Source organism: Daphnia pulex, chromosome 7, assembly GCF_021134715.1.
Source record: "Daphnia pulex isolate KAP4 chromosome 7, ASM2113471v1".
In the NCBI taxonomy this organism is placed as follows: Eukaryota; Metazoa; Arthropoda; class Branchiopoda; order Diplostraca; family Daphniidae; genus Daphnia; species Daphnia pulex.
The window spans coordinates 7577329-7591798 of record NC_060023.1 but is presented as its reverse complement, the minus strand read 5'-3'; the positions used below and the strand labels follow the sequence as shown (position 1 = coordinate 7591798).

General features: G+C 37.0%; 3 protein-coding genes across 14 annotated transcripts; all 3 read right to left on the bottom strand.

Annotated features, from left to right (window-relative positions):
* Positions 1–98: 98 nt before the first annotated feature.
* On the bottom strand, positions 99–6884 carry LOC124197631 (myotubularin-related protein 3-like). Of its 12 annotated transcripts, none has more exons than XM_046593159.1 (18): positions 6295–6880; positions 5858–6056; positions 5609–5765; positions 5336–5544; positions 5048–5279; positions 4802–4931; positions 4096–4448; positions 3811–4019; positions 3548–3743; positions 3124–3477; positions 2896–3032; positions 2637–2838; positions 2093–2569; positions 1916–2032; positions 1693–1824; positions 1468–1571; positions 1051–1389; positions 99–963 (listed from the first exon to the last, which is right to left on the bottom strand). In XM_046593159.1, exons 2-17 carry the CDS (start codon positions 6016–6018, stop codon positions 1092–1094), a joined length of 3468 nt encoding a protein of 1155 aa, XP_046449115.1. In that variant the 5' UTR covers positions 6019–6056; positions 6295–6880; the 3' UTR covers positions 99–963; positions 1051–1091. The 12 variants fall into 12 exon arrangements, with proteins under 12 accessions (XP_046449115.1, XP_046449118.1, XP_046449121.1 ...); XM_046593162.1 differs by having other exon boundaries at positions 2637–2823; XM_046593165.1 differs by having other exon boundaries at positions 2667–2826; positions 6295–6878.
* Positions 6885–7171: 287 nt separating this feature from the next.
* On the bottom strand, positions 7172–9433 carry LOC124197636 (proline-rich protein 11-like). Its single transcript, XM_046593173.1, has 5 exons — positions 9275–9433; positions 8971–9211; positions 7956–8906; positions 7752–7879; positions 7172–7676 (listed from the first exon to the last, which is right to left on the bottom strand). The coding sequence occupies exons 3-5, from the start codon at positions 8667–8669 to the stop codon at positions 7478–7480; spliced, it is 1041 nt and encodes a 346-aa protein (XP_046449129.1). The 5' UTR covers positions 8670–8906; positions 8971–9211; positions 9275–9433; the 3' UTR covers positions 7172–7477.
* A 3667-nt stretch (positions 9434–13100) lies between these two features.
* On the bottom strand, positions 13101–13793 carry LOC124196723. The gene is made up of 3 exons (XM_046591899.1): positions 13624–13793; positions 13478–13556; positions 13101–13392 (listed from the first exon to the last, which is right to left on the bottom strand). Exons 1-3 carry the CDS (start codon positions 13785–13787, stop codon positions 13252–13254), a joined length of 384 nt encoding a protein of 127 aa, XP_046447855.1. The 5' UTR covers positions 13788–13793; the 3' UTR covers positions 13101–13251.
* Between the last annotated feature and the right edge of the window lie 677 nt (positions 13794–14470).

Genomic DNA, 14470 nt, shown 5'->3' with positions numbered 1-14470 from the left:
AATAATATATTTTGTCTAACATATAGCCTTATAGACCAATTCGTTTTCTTGCATGCGAATGCAGATAACGTTATCTTCTAGTAAGCCGGTACTGTACATTTTAGGTTATCACTTCATGACAGAAGTTCCCATAAACGTTTATTCAGATTATATGATAACAAGTCTTACACCTTTTAGAGAACAGAGTAAAGTTTGCAGACCATGGGCTAAGAAATTTGCCACGCTTTAAATGAATTAGAAGACTTTGTTTTAGCCATTATGCCTTTATAAAACAAGGGGGGTTCGAGGGAATTCTGTCCCGCAATAATTTTAGTCAGTAAAGTGGGTACTAGCGAATGGAGAGTATGGGAAATATACTATCTAATGGGAAACGACACTTATATTCATAATTCACATATAGGTAATGTTTGAAGGCAAATGCTACCAAACAGCTTCACTTTCAACACAAATCACTTCCCTCTTTTCTACAATCCCCCTACGAATCGGTTCGATACATATCACATCAGTGGGACCTTGTAAATAACACGTTAACTCATCCAGATTAGCTTACGCCGCGTCACAGTACACTTGAACCAATCAACGACAACTTTTACAAAATTAAAACACTCGCCCTGGTCATTTTCCGAATACAATGAAAAAAAAAAATCGACAAACACAAGACTAGGAATTGATTTTCAATACCGAATGCAAACACACAAATTTTTTGTTGGTTAAAATTGTCTGTAACATTGTTACGTCAAACCCAAGAATGAACGTGTTTGTTACTCGTGGAACGTTCCGAATGGATAGTGGTTAGTGAATGCTTAATCTACAACTGGTCTCAAGAAGAAAATAATAGATTAGCCAATTACACTGTTGGTTTGCCACGTTCTCTTCCCCTTCTGCCTTATACTGGTCCTTCAGCAGTTTTAGCCCAATGCTTCAGTGAAAACCCTCTAAACTGGCCAGACAACAAAGGTATTTCTGCAAACATGACAATCCAAGTCAAGCCAATTTAATTCAGCAAATATAATTTTTATGACTATTTTTAGTTGAATTTTGTTAACCCACGATGTTATGATCCTTTTGAAAGGAAGCTAGTTTGATATCTCCTAGGTAGATCCAGCTGTCACAGCTTTGAATTTGGTGGGTCGTTTTAGTTGACAACAATGGCAGGCACAGGAACCGGTGGCTAAGCTGGTTAGGCTGAAGGCTCTCCCCAAATGTGATCTCGTAGCTGAAAAGTCCTGCTGTTCTTGGAGCGCCCCCAAGCACATTTCTCCATCTTCATTTTCACCGCTTAATGAATCGTAGCACACGTTACACACTCGGACGGGTTGGAATAAATTCTGGTGTGGAAGAGGCAGATCGCGATCGGCACATTCTGAACAAAAGACTTTACCACAATTCCTGGATAGAAAGCGAATGTAAATGTGTGCCTAAATTGTATAGACAAACCCTGTAATAAATATAAGGGGAAAAGCAAACCTGCAATGGTGTCTCCTTCTAGCCATCCAAAATGGAGTACTACATCTCATGCATGAAGGGGCAAGATGGTCTGGTACCCACAGGATCGGTGGACCAACAGGAGCCTGGAAACATATTGGGAATCGTGGATTGGATGTGACTTAAATTTCGAATGCTGCTTTCGTCCTTTCCCATAAGGGGAAAGATTTCAAGCTTTAAACCGATGAGGACAGTGAAACTGAATACCTTATCTCCTATCTCTTTTTCGTCAACATTTTCCCACGATGATGGTGAACTATTCAGACCACCGAGCGAGCAATCAGAACTTTCATTTCTACCAGGCGATCCGTCACGACAAGACTCTTCTATCAAACCTTCCTAAATTGTTCACATACGAACTTCCTTTATTAAAAAATCAACAATGACTTCATACGCCACATCAGCTGGCTTAAGAGGTTAAAAGATATACCGAATTTGACTTTGAACTTGAATTTGTCTTTCTACTTGACTTGCAGTCGTGGCAAACTTGACGACAGAGTGCTACTCGGGTCTGATGCAAATCACGACGCAGAGCATCCAGTTCCGCCTTTGAAAATTAAACAACACTATAAATAATGCAAACACACATAAAGGATAAAATGCTTACGTCTTTTGCAGCGAGGATCTGCCCTAAACGAACTTGTTGACGATCAATTGATGGAAGAAGCCCATCCAAATCATATCCAAGGCACGTAGCAGTTGAGTCACCAAGCCGTGTCATGGTCGTCGCAATTGCTTTTTCTTCACCATCATTAAATGTCATTGGTGCTGGATCAGCTTTACTGTGTGTCTGGTTGCGATTGAGAAGATCCCAATTTCTCTTACACGTTGGACAATTATTTAGATAAGAATTCCGGCCGTCCACTTCCGATTCTTCTCCATCTTCTTCACTTGCAATATTTTGTGGTAAACAAAGGGGCTCCTCTAACGGAGATTTTAATTGTTTGGAACGAAAATGGGTCATCGAAGGGAGAGGATCTTGATGTTCCTTATAAGAGGGCTCTTTTACAGGCTCCGGTTCAAGTAACGGAAAGGATTCGCCGGCTTCCATATCACCATCAGATTGATCAAGAACGGTTGTGGGCTAAAAGATGAATAAGAGAAGAATAAGAAGAGGGAGAAAAAAAAAATTTATAATAAATAAATGAAACCATGTTAATTGAAGATTTTCTTTGCCATACTTTGTGTCCATCGTCGACCAGAGTGTCAGTGGAATCTTCCATTGGATTTCGGACTCCACCTTTGATATTAAGATTTTTCCACGCTAACGTGTCAACCATGCTATCTGTCAAAGCTGTTTGTTGTGGAGTGGCGTATCCACTGCTACAAGGACTGCTGCTGCTAAACAAGACACTTGAAATAAAACAGGTGTTCGGTACGAAGAAACGTTATCATCAAATACTATCACACCTAGTGTTAAGATTAACAGTTGTGGAATTTTCCCGACAATCTCCAGTCTGGCAGTCGTTGGGCATACTTCCTAATTCGGCTGTGTAAACAGCTGACCAGAAGTACAAATCCCGTACTTGATAAGAAGGCCAAATTGGCTAGAAAAACAACAATCACAAATATTAATGTTTAAACTGTTTGAGTACTTAGCAAATATTGTCAATGTTAAGCGCATTGGATAGTTATTACCTCCTCAGTTAACTCGTACAGATAGTTTGAATATTCGTTGCTTTTTTGAAGCAAAAAGCTCCAGAGGCTGTGGCTACGTTCGGAGATGCGGTGGGAAGTGCGCTCCTGGACTGTGTTGAGCAGAAAAGTGCCGAAGAGGTTTGAGTAAATATGTTGCACCATTTTGACCAAGTAAGCGTGATTAAACTGGAAAGCCGTAGGAAACTGGCTCATCAGTTGGTGAACACAGTCAAGAAACTGTAAGAAAACGGGGCAACGCTCATTCGTATCCTCACAACCACCTAACAACCCACATCGATCGGCAAACTTGTGACCAAACTCTATCCACTCCCGCTGAACAAGAATCTGAAAACCCTGTAATTCAAACGCATTTTGAAAAGATTAAAAACCAACAAACAAAGGAACTATTTAAAAATGTACAAACTTTAACGGTTCGATAAAAAGGGTCAATCATGATCTGAGCTAAGGATACGATTTGAGGCGTTCGGTCCCAACCATCACTGCAATGAACGAGGACCGGTCGACCATGTTCTTCCAAATTAACAGCCGTGTACCACGATGCACGTAGCAAATTTGCCATATGATGAAGCCACCGTGTCGAATCCAATTGTGTGAACCAGCTGTAATGGAAGACAAGAGTAACGATGTTAAACTAACTTAATCCAAAAAGAACTACAATATTCATACTTGGATTGATCAGTAGTAGCCAAATTGCCGATGGCTGACTGACAAAGTGCCCGAAGAAGTAGGAAACTCTTGCGTACAGCATGAATGTTGGCAAGATTCATGAATTCAATGTCACATTGTGGATAATATTGGGGAAACTCGCAACCCCCACCTCGTGCCCGGTTTGCAACAGCAGTTGCATAACTACGTGCGTCCACAATCAGCATTTTCTGTTTCGGTAGATTAAAGGAAATAGAATTAGAAACGAGGAAAAGAATGTCACCATTAAATTAATGAAAAATCTACTTTTTTGTGGCCTTGAGTGAAGCACGAAGAATCTTCACTAAGATCTTTTAGGGAACCACACTCTACGTTGCTCGAGCTACCATTTGAAATCGAAAGTGATCCTTCACCATTCCACTCTTCATTTGTGGAATTCATGTCTTTGTTCGGTGTTGGATGACGCGATCGAAGAGGATTATTAGCGCTGTCGTAGAAACAAGAATTGAGGATTGAGAGAAGCAGGGTTTCATCCTCTTGGGATCGCCAGCCAAGCCAACCAACTTCTGGCTGGGAACAGCGGCCGAGAACGGCCCCATTTCGCTTATGCCGCCAGACTACAGCTGGTAGACGACGAGCACTTCTGAAGGCTGCCACAGCTTATGAAATAAAAAAGGAAACAGCATCTATTAGATTTACTGTTCTGGTTAGAATTCAATATTCATCAATACGGTTAAAGCATTACCAATTAAACGTTTAAAACGTAGTTGTTAAAAGTAATTGAGAAAACTTCATTCTACTATTCACTCTATTCTGTAATGTAACTTAATACAGAAACGAAGAAAATCAATCTTCCACGTCAAATTTCGATTTGCTAGATGTACTAAAGCAACAGAGCAGTAGCATGATGCTACTGCTAAACGCTCACGTTACACATGCATTAAATATGGTTAGAAGACTATTACTATTTATGACATTTATGTTTGAGAATTCTATTTCAAATTAAAATTACCTTCTAGCATATCATCCGAAATAGATGTTGGCACTAGCAGATGAGTGGGATAAGATGGACTCAGTTTGAAATCAGCATTAGCCGAGCTGATTCGCCAGGTCACGGAATCATCATAGCCTTGACGTTCAACCTGCAAAAACAAACCAAACAAAAAAAAACAAACAAACAAACAAATAATCGGATTATTGAATTTGTATGAATCCAGCCACTCAAGAACAAATTAAAATAAATTCCAAGTATAGATACCTCAAATCGGAATAATTTCTCTCCCGTCAAGGGTTGATCATAATTGGATAGATTACGCCACCATGGCATAGTCTGATTAACTGGTGGCTTCGTCAAATGATTTTCATCATCATCACGAGTCCATGCATAGAAAGCCAGAGAAAAAACTTCTTCGGGCTTGCGAGGGAGATTCAAGCTTTGCGATAGCCGCTTAAGCCAGTCTTGGCAACATTCACCATTAACGAAAATTAATCTAAATAAAGATATTAGCATTAAAGCATTATAGTAAAAAATTTTTATGGCATATACCTGAATGATCTAGCATCTTTGCAGTATAAGTTAATGTAGAATATATCCTTACACTCAATCGATTCAATTAAGCCCAAAGGGACATTTACATCTCTTACACTGCTCTGAGGAGACAAGGCAGGAGGAATGGCAAAAGCTTCTGTGGGAACTTTTTTAGATAGATACAGTCTGTAATTGGAAATGTATAATGTTCCTTCCACAGCTCGGCCCTACATGAACAGTGATATGATTAGAATTTGCATTTTTTCCCATTTGAGAAATTGTAAACATTACTTCGTAAATTATATCTTCTCCTGGTAACAAAGGGAATGGTGGTGGGATGGTGTTGGCAGATCCTCCTTCAACCCAGGCTAATTTCTTTGGAAATAGTTCTGAAGGTTTGATGTATTGGATGTCTGTGTCTCCACTACTGCCACTTCCCACACTTAACCTTGATATGTTAAAAAAAATTAGCTTGTAATGTATGTTGTGAATTGATACCTAGTTATTCGGTCAAAGCAGGATGTAAAAAAAAGTATTTACCTGAAACTCGATATGCTTGATGATGACCCATTGCTACAAAGAGCTTTACCATTTACTGATGGCTGCTTTATAGGAACTGCTGCACTGTGGAGCCTCGCAACCCCACTTTCGGGTACAGCAGCATATTTAGAAACACTTTCATCGCCATTTACCTGTGCCATGGCATGTAATGGGTTTGCCTCTGATAATTCTATAGTAACTATGTAAAACAAAAAAAAAAAAATCAGACAGAATACCTAATTTGAAGACAACACTTCCAGATAGAACATAAATTTTACTACAATAAAATATAATAAAAAAAAGATAACCCAAATGGAATGGATGACATGACCCAATGGAATCATGTGTTTCATTGTTTTCACTTGAGTGAATTGCTAAACTAGGCCAGTAGTGTTGCATGAACTAAGGAATTTTTCTTTTTATACATAATAACTCACCAACTCAAATTGAGAATGATGAAAAATTTAATAATCTAGAGTTTTCATGTTTCCGTTCACAACCGGCACTGAAATTCCGAATCAAATGTAATCGTGTTTAGTAGACACCCAATGTTTTGATAACTTGAATTCAATCGACTACACTTAATATCTATGTCGGTGTAGTCACGTTCACTCGGCGGAAAATGAATGAAGTTCTTTGTTGATAAGCAATTAAACACAGCTGTTTTACACCTCTACCAATGTACCGACGTAACTGCGAAATAAATTTGGAGCGTTTCGGGTATAAGGAATTGTGAATTTGCTCGACGCAGACAACACACAGCGTAAATCTCGTCGAAAAATTGTTGTCAACATGGCGACCAATGTTTTTCAGATTCTGTTGTAGACCCCTCACAGCCAATCAAAATGAGCCATTCCATTCTTTCTGGGAAAATGTGGAAAAATTAAACAGTGTTTTCTACGAAAAAGACGCAAATTAATAAGAAAATTTTGTGTTGACTTTACAAGTTGTTACGAGAAAATTAAAAAAAACTACTTTCGACTTTCGAGCAGGACTGCTGGACTAGGTCACAGTATTTTTCATTCATCGTGATTCGCGAACAGTCGCTTCAAAACCCTTAAGTCAGCCCAACAAAATTAAGGGAACAAAATTCACATGATTGAATGAATTTCACTTTTACAATTCGTATTTAGTAATTACAACCGGTATTATTTTTACAAAACAAACAGAAACGAGAAACTGGGAAAAAATTATAGTCACAATTTACTCTTAATGGCAACACAGGAAGCGGCAAAAAAAAAAAATAATAATAATAAAAAAAAAAAATAAATTAAAAACAAACAAAAAACAATAAAGAAAAGGAAAAAAACAATGTCTACTTGTCTATGCGTTTATTTCAGATGCGTACTAGGTTACCGCTGAAATTATGATATGAAAATGGCATCATAAACAATGTACGGAATTTATTCCTCAAACTCAATTGAATAAATGTTTGGCATAAAATTATGGATGGTCATATAAATTTTAACGCAATTATAAGGCGTGTACATTTTGGAAGGGACTGGCCTGCGTAGCTTACTACGCAATAATACGCGAGGATAATAGGCAATGAGAAGTTATACTAAGGTATAATTTCAATTGCACTGACGGTGGGAAAAAAGAGAGGATTCACTTTATCAATTACATGAATTGAACATCGTTTTCCTTATTCTCTTCAGAATCTGGGCTCATTTGAAATGCATCAAAACGCTTAAGCAAAGCGCGTGTCATGACTGGGGTCATGTCATCTTGATCATATATCACATTTGATCGTCCTCCTTTTGGAGTTCCTCCAGGACTTAAAGTTATGGGAAGACGTCGAAGAACATGACGTATTTTACTAAAAAATAAATTTAAACAGATATTGGTCACAGTATTCATTAAAATTATCTATAAATATGTCTCCGTGAATTACCCTTTTGGTGATTTTGACTTAACGGGACTAGTTTCTTTCAACAACGCAGGGGTTTTCTTCAGTTTTACTGATCGGAGAGCTTCAAGTGATATTCGGTGTAACTCGTTCGAGGGTGTCAACTTTGTTAGCTACAAATGAAACAATTTAAAAATGTCTTGGTTAGTATGTCAGTCCAATATATTAAATCAGATTTACTATGCTTACCCTTTCATTCCGTTGAGCAAATGGAGTTTTTTTCAATTTTACGCTGATGATATCTTCAAGACTTATGGCAGGTCTCATCGTTTGCGGTTTCTGAGACGGTTTCCTTACAGCAGAAGTGTTCTTTAAAACTAGTTGGTTTTTTACACCCAATGCCCCAAATGGTGGTGGTGGTGGAGGAGGAGGTGGAGGAGCAAGACTAGTAGAAAAGGGAACTGGAGCAGGTGGAAGAACTGGTAATTGTATGGAAGAAGTAGGGATGTCTGCCAATTGAAGCTTCGATTTATCTAAAAGAAACCCCATATTTGTCGTCTTTTCTTGATTGTTAAGTTTTTCTAGTCTTTCCGTGTGTTCGGCAACTTGCAGCCGAAGGGACTGAATTTCTTCAACATTTTCTTTAAGTTTTTTTTCTAATTTTTCAAGTCTCACTTCTAGATCTTTCACTATAGTAATTTCTTGAGTTCTGCAATCATTGATGATTTGAATGAATTTCACAAAAACATAACTGAAAGCCTCCTTCACAAAGCTCAAAAGGCATAAGAAAACTGTACATTTTTTAAGTAGGGTGGTTCCTGAAATCAAATGATCAACTAGTAGACCAGAAGGTTTCTCGATTCTGTCTTCATTTGATGGATGCACAAGATTTTGAAATTTTTTCACATTCTTTTGAAACTTTTTGTTCCACTTCTTATTTGATAAATATGGTGGTTTTTGCATTTTAAAAAATGATTATAAAATTGGCTGGCTAGCTAATTCTGCCCACTTCTTACTTATTGTCAATAGCTGTGAATCACAGAAATGCTGGATGTGTTCCCGGAAATCTTCATAGGTTACTCCTGTTGATGCTTCAAAGTAGTCTGATAATTCTCCAAATTTTGCACTTAACAAACGGTGAATGAAGTCTCTTTGATTATGGATAATATGTGTGGAAACAGACTGGGGAGATCCAACAACCTGAATTATTTGTATATGTAATCATGCCATAATTATCACTGATTTTGGAGATGATGTAACATACCAGGATGAACCGTCCACTCCAGCTCAAAGCAAACTTTCCTCTCTCTAGAGTAATTAGCTTAGGTATTGACAGTAATTGCTTAACACAAAGTGCTGTGCCCACAATCTGCCCCACAACACTGATTCTTCTTTCAATGTTACCTGGTTCACTGTTAGGATGAAAATAGAGAATGGATTCTAGAGGGTCGTCCGATTCAGATTTCGATTTCTCAAAATCGTAAATAAAAAACAACAACAAAGGTCTGAAAATGAAATAAAGGTTATAAAATTAGTGCTCGTGTAAATTAGTCCCAAGCCAAACTTACATATCAGAAGAGTGAGAAGACATGAATAAAATATATGTTTGGGAAAAATTTAACGGTTACTTTTCAAAACAGCTGAGACGCAAATAAAAGAATAATAAAAGCGCTGTTGCTGAATTTGAAATTTAACAGTGTTGCCTTGGTAAATTTTATAAATTAAGGGCTTGTGACCCGGGTCGTGAAAACCCGGAACGTGTCCCGGGTTAAGGCGAAAACCCAATGAAAGGTGAATAGATTAAATTTTTTTTTCGGGCGGGTTAAGGCAGAGTAATAACTTACCTTGGTCGCTTCAATTCTTATTTAAAAAAAAGTAAATGTACATAAATGAATGTATGTAAAAAGTAAAAACAAATAATTCTATAAAGCCCCCCTCTATCGCCCGTTTTGAGGGGCAACCATAACCCGAATTTGGAATTTTAAATACTACGTGGAAAATTTACAGGCAATTGTAAAGGAACTTCAGTCAAAATTCTCTTACGAGATGACTGTGATTCATAATTACACAAGTTCCCATCCTCAAAAAGTCCGAAAACTGGACTACGGATAGACGGATAGACGTGGATCGGATGCTGAGTTGCATGTATTTGCAATATCCAACAGGTTTTTTTCCTCTCGGGTCTTATGGAGAGAACCTTTATTTTAAACATAAAAAATAGCTAAACTCAATTTTATCAAGAAATCTTTTGGAAAAAATTCGTTATAAGGATTGATAATACACTGCATAATCAGAGCTATAGAACCGCCACTCATATGGCGAGCGGCTCGCCAGAATATACACATGAAATATATACAGAATATATACATGAAATACATTTTTGATCACTTACAGACGCCAAGGAACACACTCTCTTTTTTTACATTGACATGTATACGTCTAATTGTGGGTATATGCCAGTTAGGTTTTGGACTGGCGCAGGTCTTAAATAACGTTATTTCTTAACGAAACTTGGTATAACTATTAAGTACCAAGTAATAATTAATGTGTTAAGCGTTGGATTGAAAAAATTAAAAAAAACTTGAGTTTTTGCAAAAAAAGTCAAATTTTTTCGGGTTTTTTTCAGTTTTTTCGTCGGCGCGGGTGCTATAATTTTTTTTTTTTTTTTTTACAGAACTTAGTTTTTTAAGTAACACGCAAGATATACTAAGTGTCCCCCACAAAATTCAAAAAAAGTGTAAAATGAAACAGGCTAGAGTGATCCCCATGCATTTCTCTACATTACGTTATTTTTTCATTTAATTTCGTATAACTATTCAATAGTTATTTAATTAAATGTCAAGAGGAAAAAATGAAGAAAAAAAAATTTCTTAGGGTTAAACGGAACAGAGCCAGGGGGGAAACGGAACACTATTTTTCTCTGAAACGGATGGATAAAATTTATTAAAGTGCACTAGTGAAAAGGAAATTCATTTCTCTTTCAGAAGTAATGTCATTTTATTCATTCTATAGAGTATAAGTAGAAATACAATAAAAAAAGTAAAGATGTCTTTTTTTCGATCTTTTTTGATCGTTTACCTGACACCAGATGGCTGTACCATTTAACCTGGACCCCAACAACATCAAATAAACTAAATTATCAAATACTTAGAAACACATTTTTTATAAAATAAAAATACCGTCTTAAAATAGAAAGAAAACCATATCAAATAGTTATATGGGTTTTATAAAAATATTTATAGAAGTTTGAAAACGAAACGTCCTAAAATTTTTTCCAATTCTAATTTTTTTGTTTTTCCCATAAAACTCGCAAAATTAATCAGATTTTCAGGAAAAAAAGTTTAGAAGATAAAAAAAAACATCATTTACAATGCGCTGTATTTATTTCAGAATTTTAAAACAAATTGTACCTATCAAAACTACCCTGTACATTTTAGCCCCGTGTCCCACATAGCCCCGGTCTCCCCTACCTCTGATGTTTCATCATTTTCGTCTCCAGTAGATCTAGTCATATTCTAAGAGTATATATATAGTTATAATTTTTTGCTTAAACATAAATTTGTGTTTTAGCTCACTGATCCAATATTTCCATGTTTAGGTGGCAGTGTGTGTGTGTGGGGGGAGGGGGGGGGGTTGAAGGTGACCACTTCATGAATTCTTATGGTTTCTTTTAATTCTGCAAATCATTTCTATGGAAAACATATTCTTTTCAACATTTCTATGGAAGAGAGCATCAACCACTAGTTTAACATTTTGATTAACTTCGCAAACACAAACGTTGTGAGTTCCACCTTAACCGACTTCAGTAACATATATAGTCAGGTCGCTTTATTCACAATGTTTTCTTGCGCTTCTACATCACCTGGAAACCGCCCCTTTATCTAGTCCGAGTTTGAGGGGCCCGTGATTGATTTGAGGTCAGTTTCATAGTATTTTTCCCAGTTTGGCCAGTGCTTATAGGTCAAATATTGATTATTTTAGGAGTAATCGTGAAGATATCGGCAGATATAAAGATGTCTCCGGATGTCTCGATTTTTTGTGCATTCTTTTAAGTGTTACCGCGCTCTTAAATTTTTCAAAACTATTACAGCATTTCTCCCTTTAAGCTATCTGGACCCCGATGTAAGGCTCTGAATTTTAAGAAAAATAGTTTTGTTTTTAAATTTTAACGTTTAACTAATAAACTCCTTATTTCGATGTCTCCCGCCTAAATTCTCTCTTTTTTACCTGAACAAGGCTCAATATCCGGCAATCTCAGGTCTGCTGTTTCACCCAGTTTGAAACGCCTGTCTTGCCCGGTTCCTTTATTAGTTCCTATTTTGTTTCGATTCCTATATTTCTGCCATGTATGTGATCAGGCTTTCGGATAACGTCGAACATTTGCATCCTCTATTGGGTTTGAAACAAGGACAATGAAACCAGTTTGTCTTTCAGGCTTTGGAATAAAACGAGTTACACGCTGTGATCTAGATAACATTCACTTTCGGATCCTTTGGTGATGGGATTTATTCTTTAATTTTCATACCTGCTGGTTGTATTGATGCACTCCTTACAAGCTCTGACATTCATTTTTATTGCTAAAAGCTGATTATTACAGAGTTGATAGATAACACACCCTGAGTAAGTGTCCTGAATCGAATGGCTCTAATGTCAGTAATCTACATTTAAATCTTGAACATATTGCACAATAAAAAATGGGCTAGGGAAGAGCCAAAAAATGTATTATACGGTCTTGTTGAAAATACTTGAATCCGATCTTCATCTCAGTTGCGATGGTCGATTACAACAGTTATATTCAGTAATTATTGAGAATAGCATGAAAAATGTATGTTGATTTGTTGTTTGGTTATGTGAATTTATGCCATCTTTTCACTTTTTGTACCCGAAAAACCATCCAACTTGAAAAATACACGTCGCCTTATGGTACGGCGCGGGGTGATCCCATACTTATGGAGGGGACTGTATGTATGGGCGACGAGAAAATAATAAAGCTGTTAAGGAAATAGAACCGGAAAATTCTGGAGACTGTAAAAATATTTGCATTTGATTATAACGCTAAAAGAATGACGTATTTTTTTAACGAATAATGCCCTTGAAATGAACTTGATTTCCATGAAAGGTTATAAAATAAAATGCGACGCTCGTATTCGTATATAGATATATAGATGGCCTCTCATTGATTGCCAATGCCCATAAACGTTTTTAGCATATGGACCTTCAGCTGGTTATTGCCTCCTTCAAACCAAATATAATCGGGAAACAATCTTACACTGTTCATAGATCAAACTATATACTCATCGTTTTCCTAGGAACAAAATCCATTTAAATAGTTTTAGTTTAAATTCGGTTTTATGTTAACCATAAAAGTTGTTCATCATCACTTCGATAAATTAATTTAAAAATTATGAAACTTTTCTTTATTAATATCTAATTTTTTTGAAATAAAAACGAAAATTGATATTAGTTGCCGAACAAGCACAACAATTTTAAAGTTTTTCGCAATCGCTTAATTATCCCGCGACTTTTTCTGTGCTTCAATTGAGTTCTAACCATACGTTGGAATAACGCAATAACCTGATCGATTACGCGCATAATTCCTCGGACAGGGAGGCGGCTTTGGTTTGAACCAAATGGAAGCCGAACTAGAGTCATAGGGGCGTGCGCCATAGTACCCTACGTTTTGATCCTTGAAATCGAATGTTCAAGAGTTAATATATTTTGCCATAAAGTTTTTTTTACATCAATAAAAACAAATAAGTGATTGTACTAACTTGGGTGTGGATACTGCTGCTGCTAGTAAGAAGAGGGGCACAATTTCCGTATACATATGGCGGCCAACAAGACGGATTACTAAGAATATAAAACTAAAATTATATCGGGTGTGAAGAATTATACCGACAGATTACAATATTTCTACCTCCGTATGCCTACAGTGTTGTACTCGTTGTACTGTGGCATACATAATATTTCAGCAAAGAGGAAAACGAATAAAATAGTAAAAGACAAACTGGGAATCCTGGCAGACATCATGTCGAGAGACTTCTGCTGGTGCTCGGCAAGTTGAATTGAACACTGAAACATAATCGTGTAGTGTACCCCTGTATACATGCGGATTGATGCTTAACAGGATGGTCTGTCTACCGTATATGAACCAGCTTGTAGGAAACCGGTTCTTGTTTTCCTATTTCACAATCCAGGATAAATCGCCATCTTTTATGGTTTAAGGTGACGTTGTACCACGTTATACTTGACTGTTTCAGTTTTTTCGCTTCTTTGTTAAACTGGCAATAACTATGACCACCGAAATAAAATCTTGAAAGGCACATCGCGGTTCCCTTATTTGCTTTGGCCTTCGTGTAACTTAGGATCTCCCCAGCCTCTTGGTACGGGAGGAAGCATCGAGGAATTCTGTTTTCAACATTATTCCCGAAACGATCACGGACAGATTGGAATCACGAACGAGTACAACCTCGAACCTGATCTCCAATGGGACCTTGATGAATTATTGGGAAAAATCCCCAATTAGTCTCGTTTCAAAGCCCGTAGGCCTAACTGTATTTACTTTGTATTAATTATATTAATTGAGTGGAACACAGCAGAAATTTTTTTAAAAGCATAATAAGGTACCCTTTACTGATTTTCTTATATGATTTCCAAAACACTCGCAAGGAGGACGCAAGGGGGAAGTTGCAGCGGCAAACAAAATGTCCCCCAGTTGCGGATGTGTTGTAAATCATTTAGGAAAATTGAAAAAGGGTAAATTG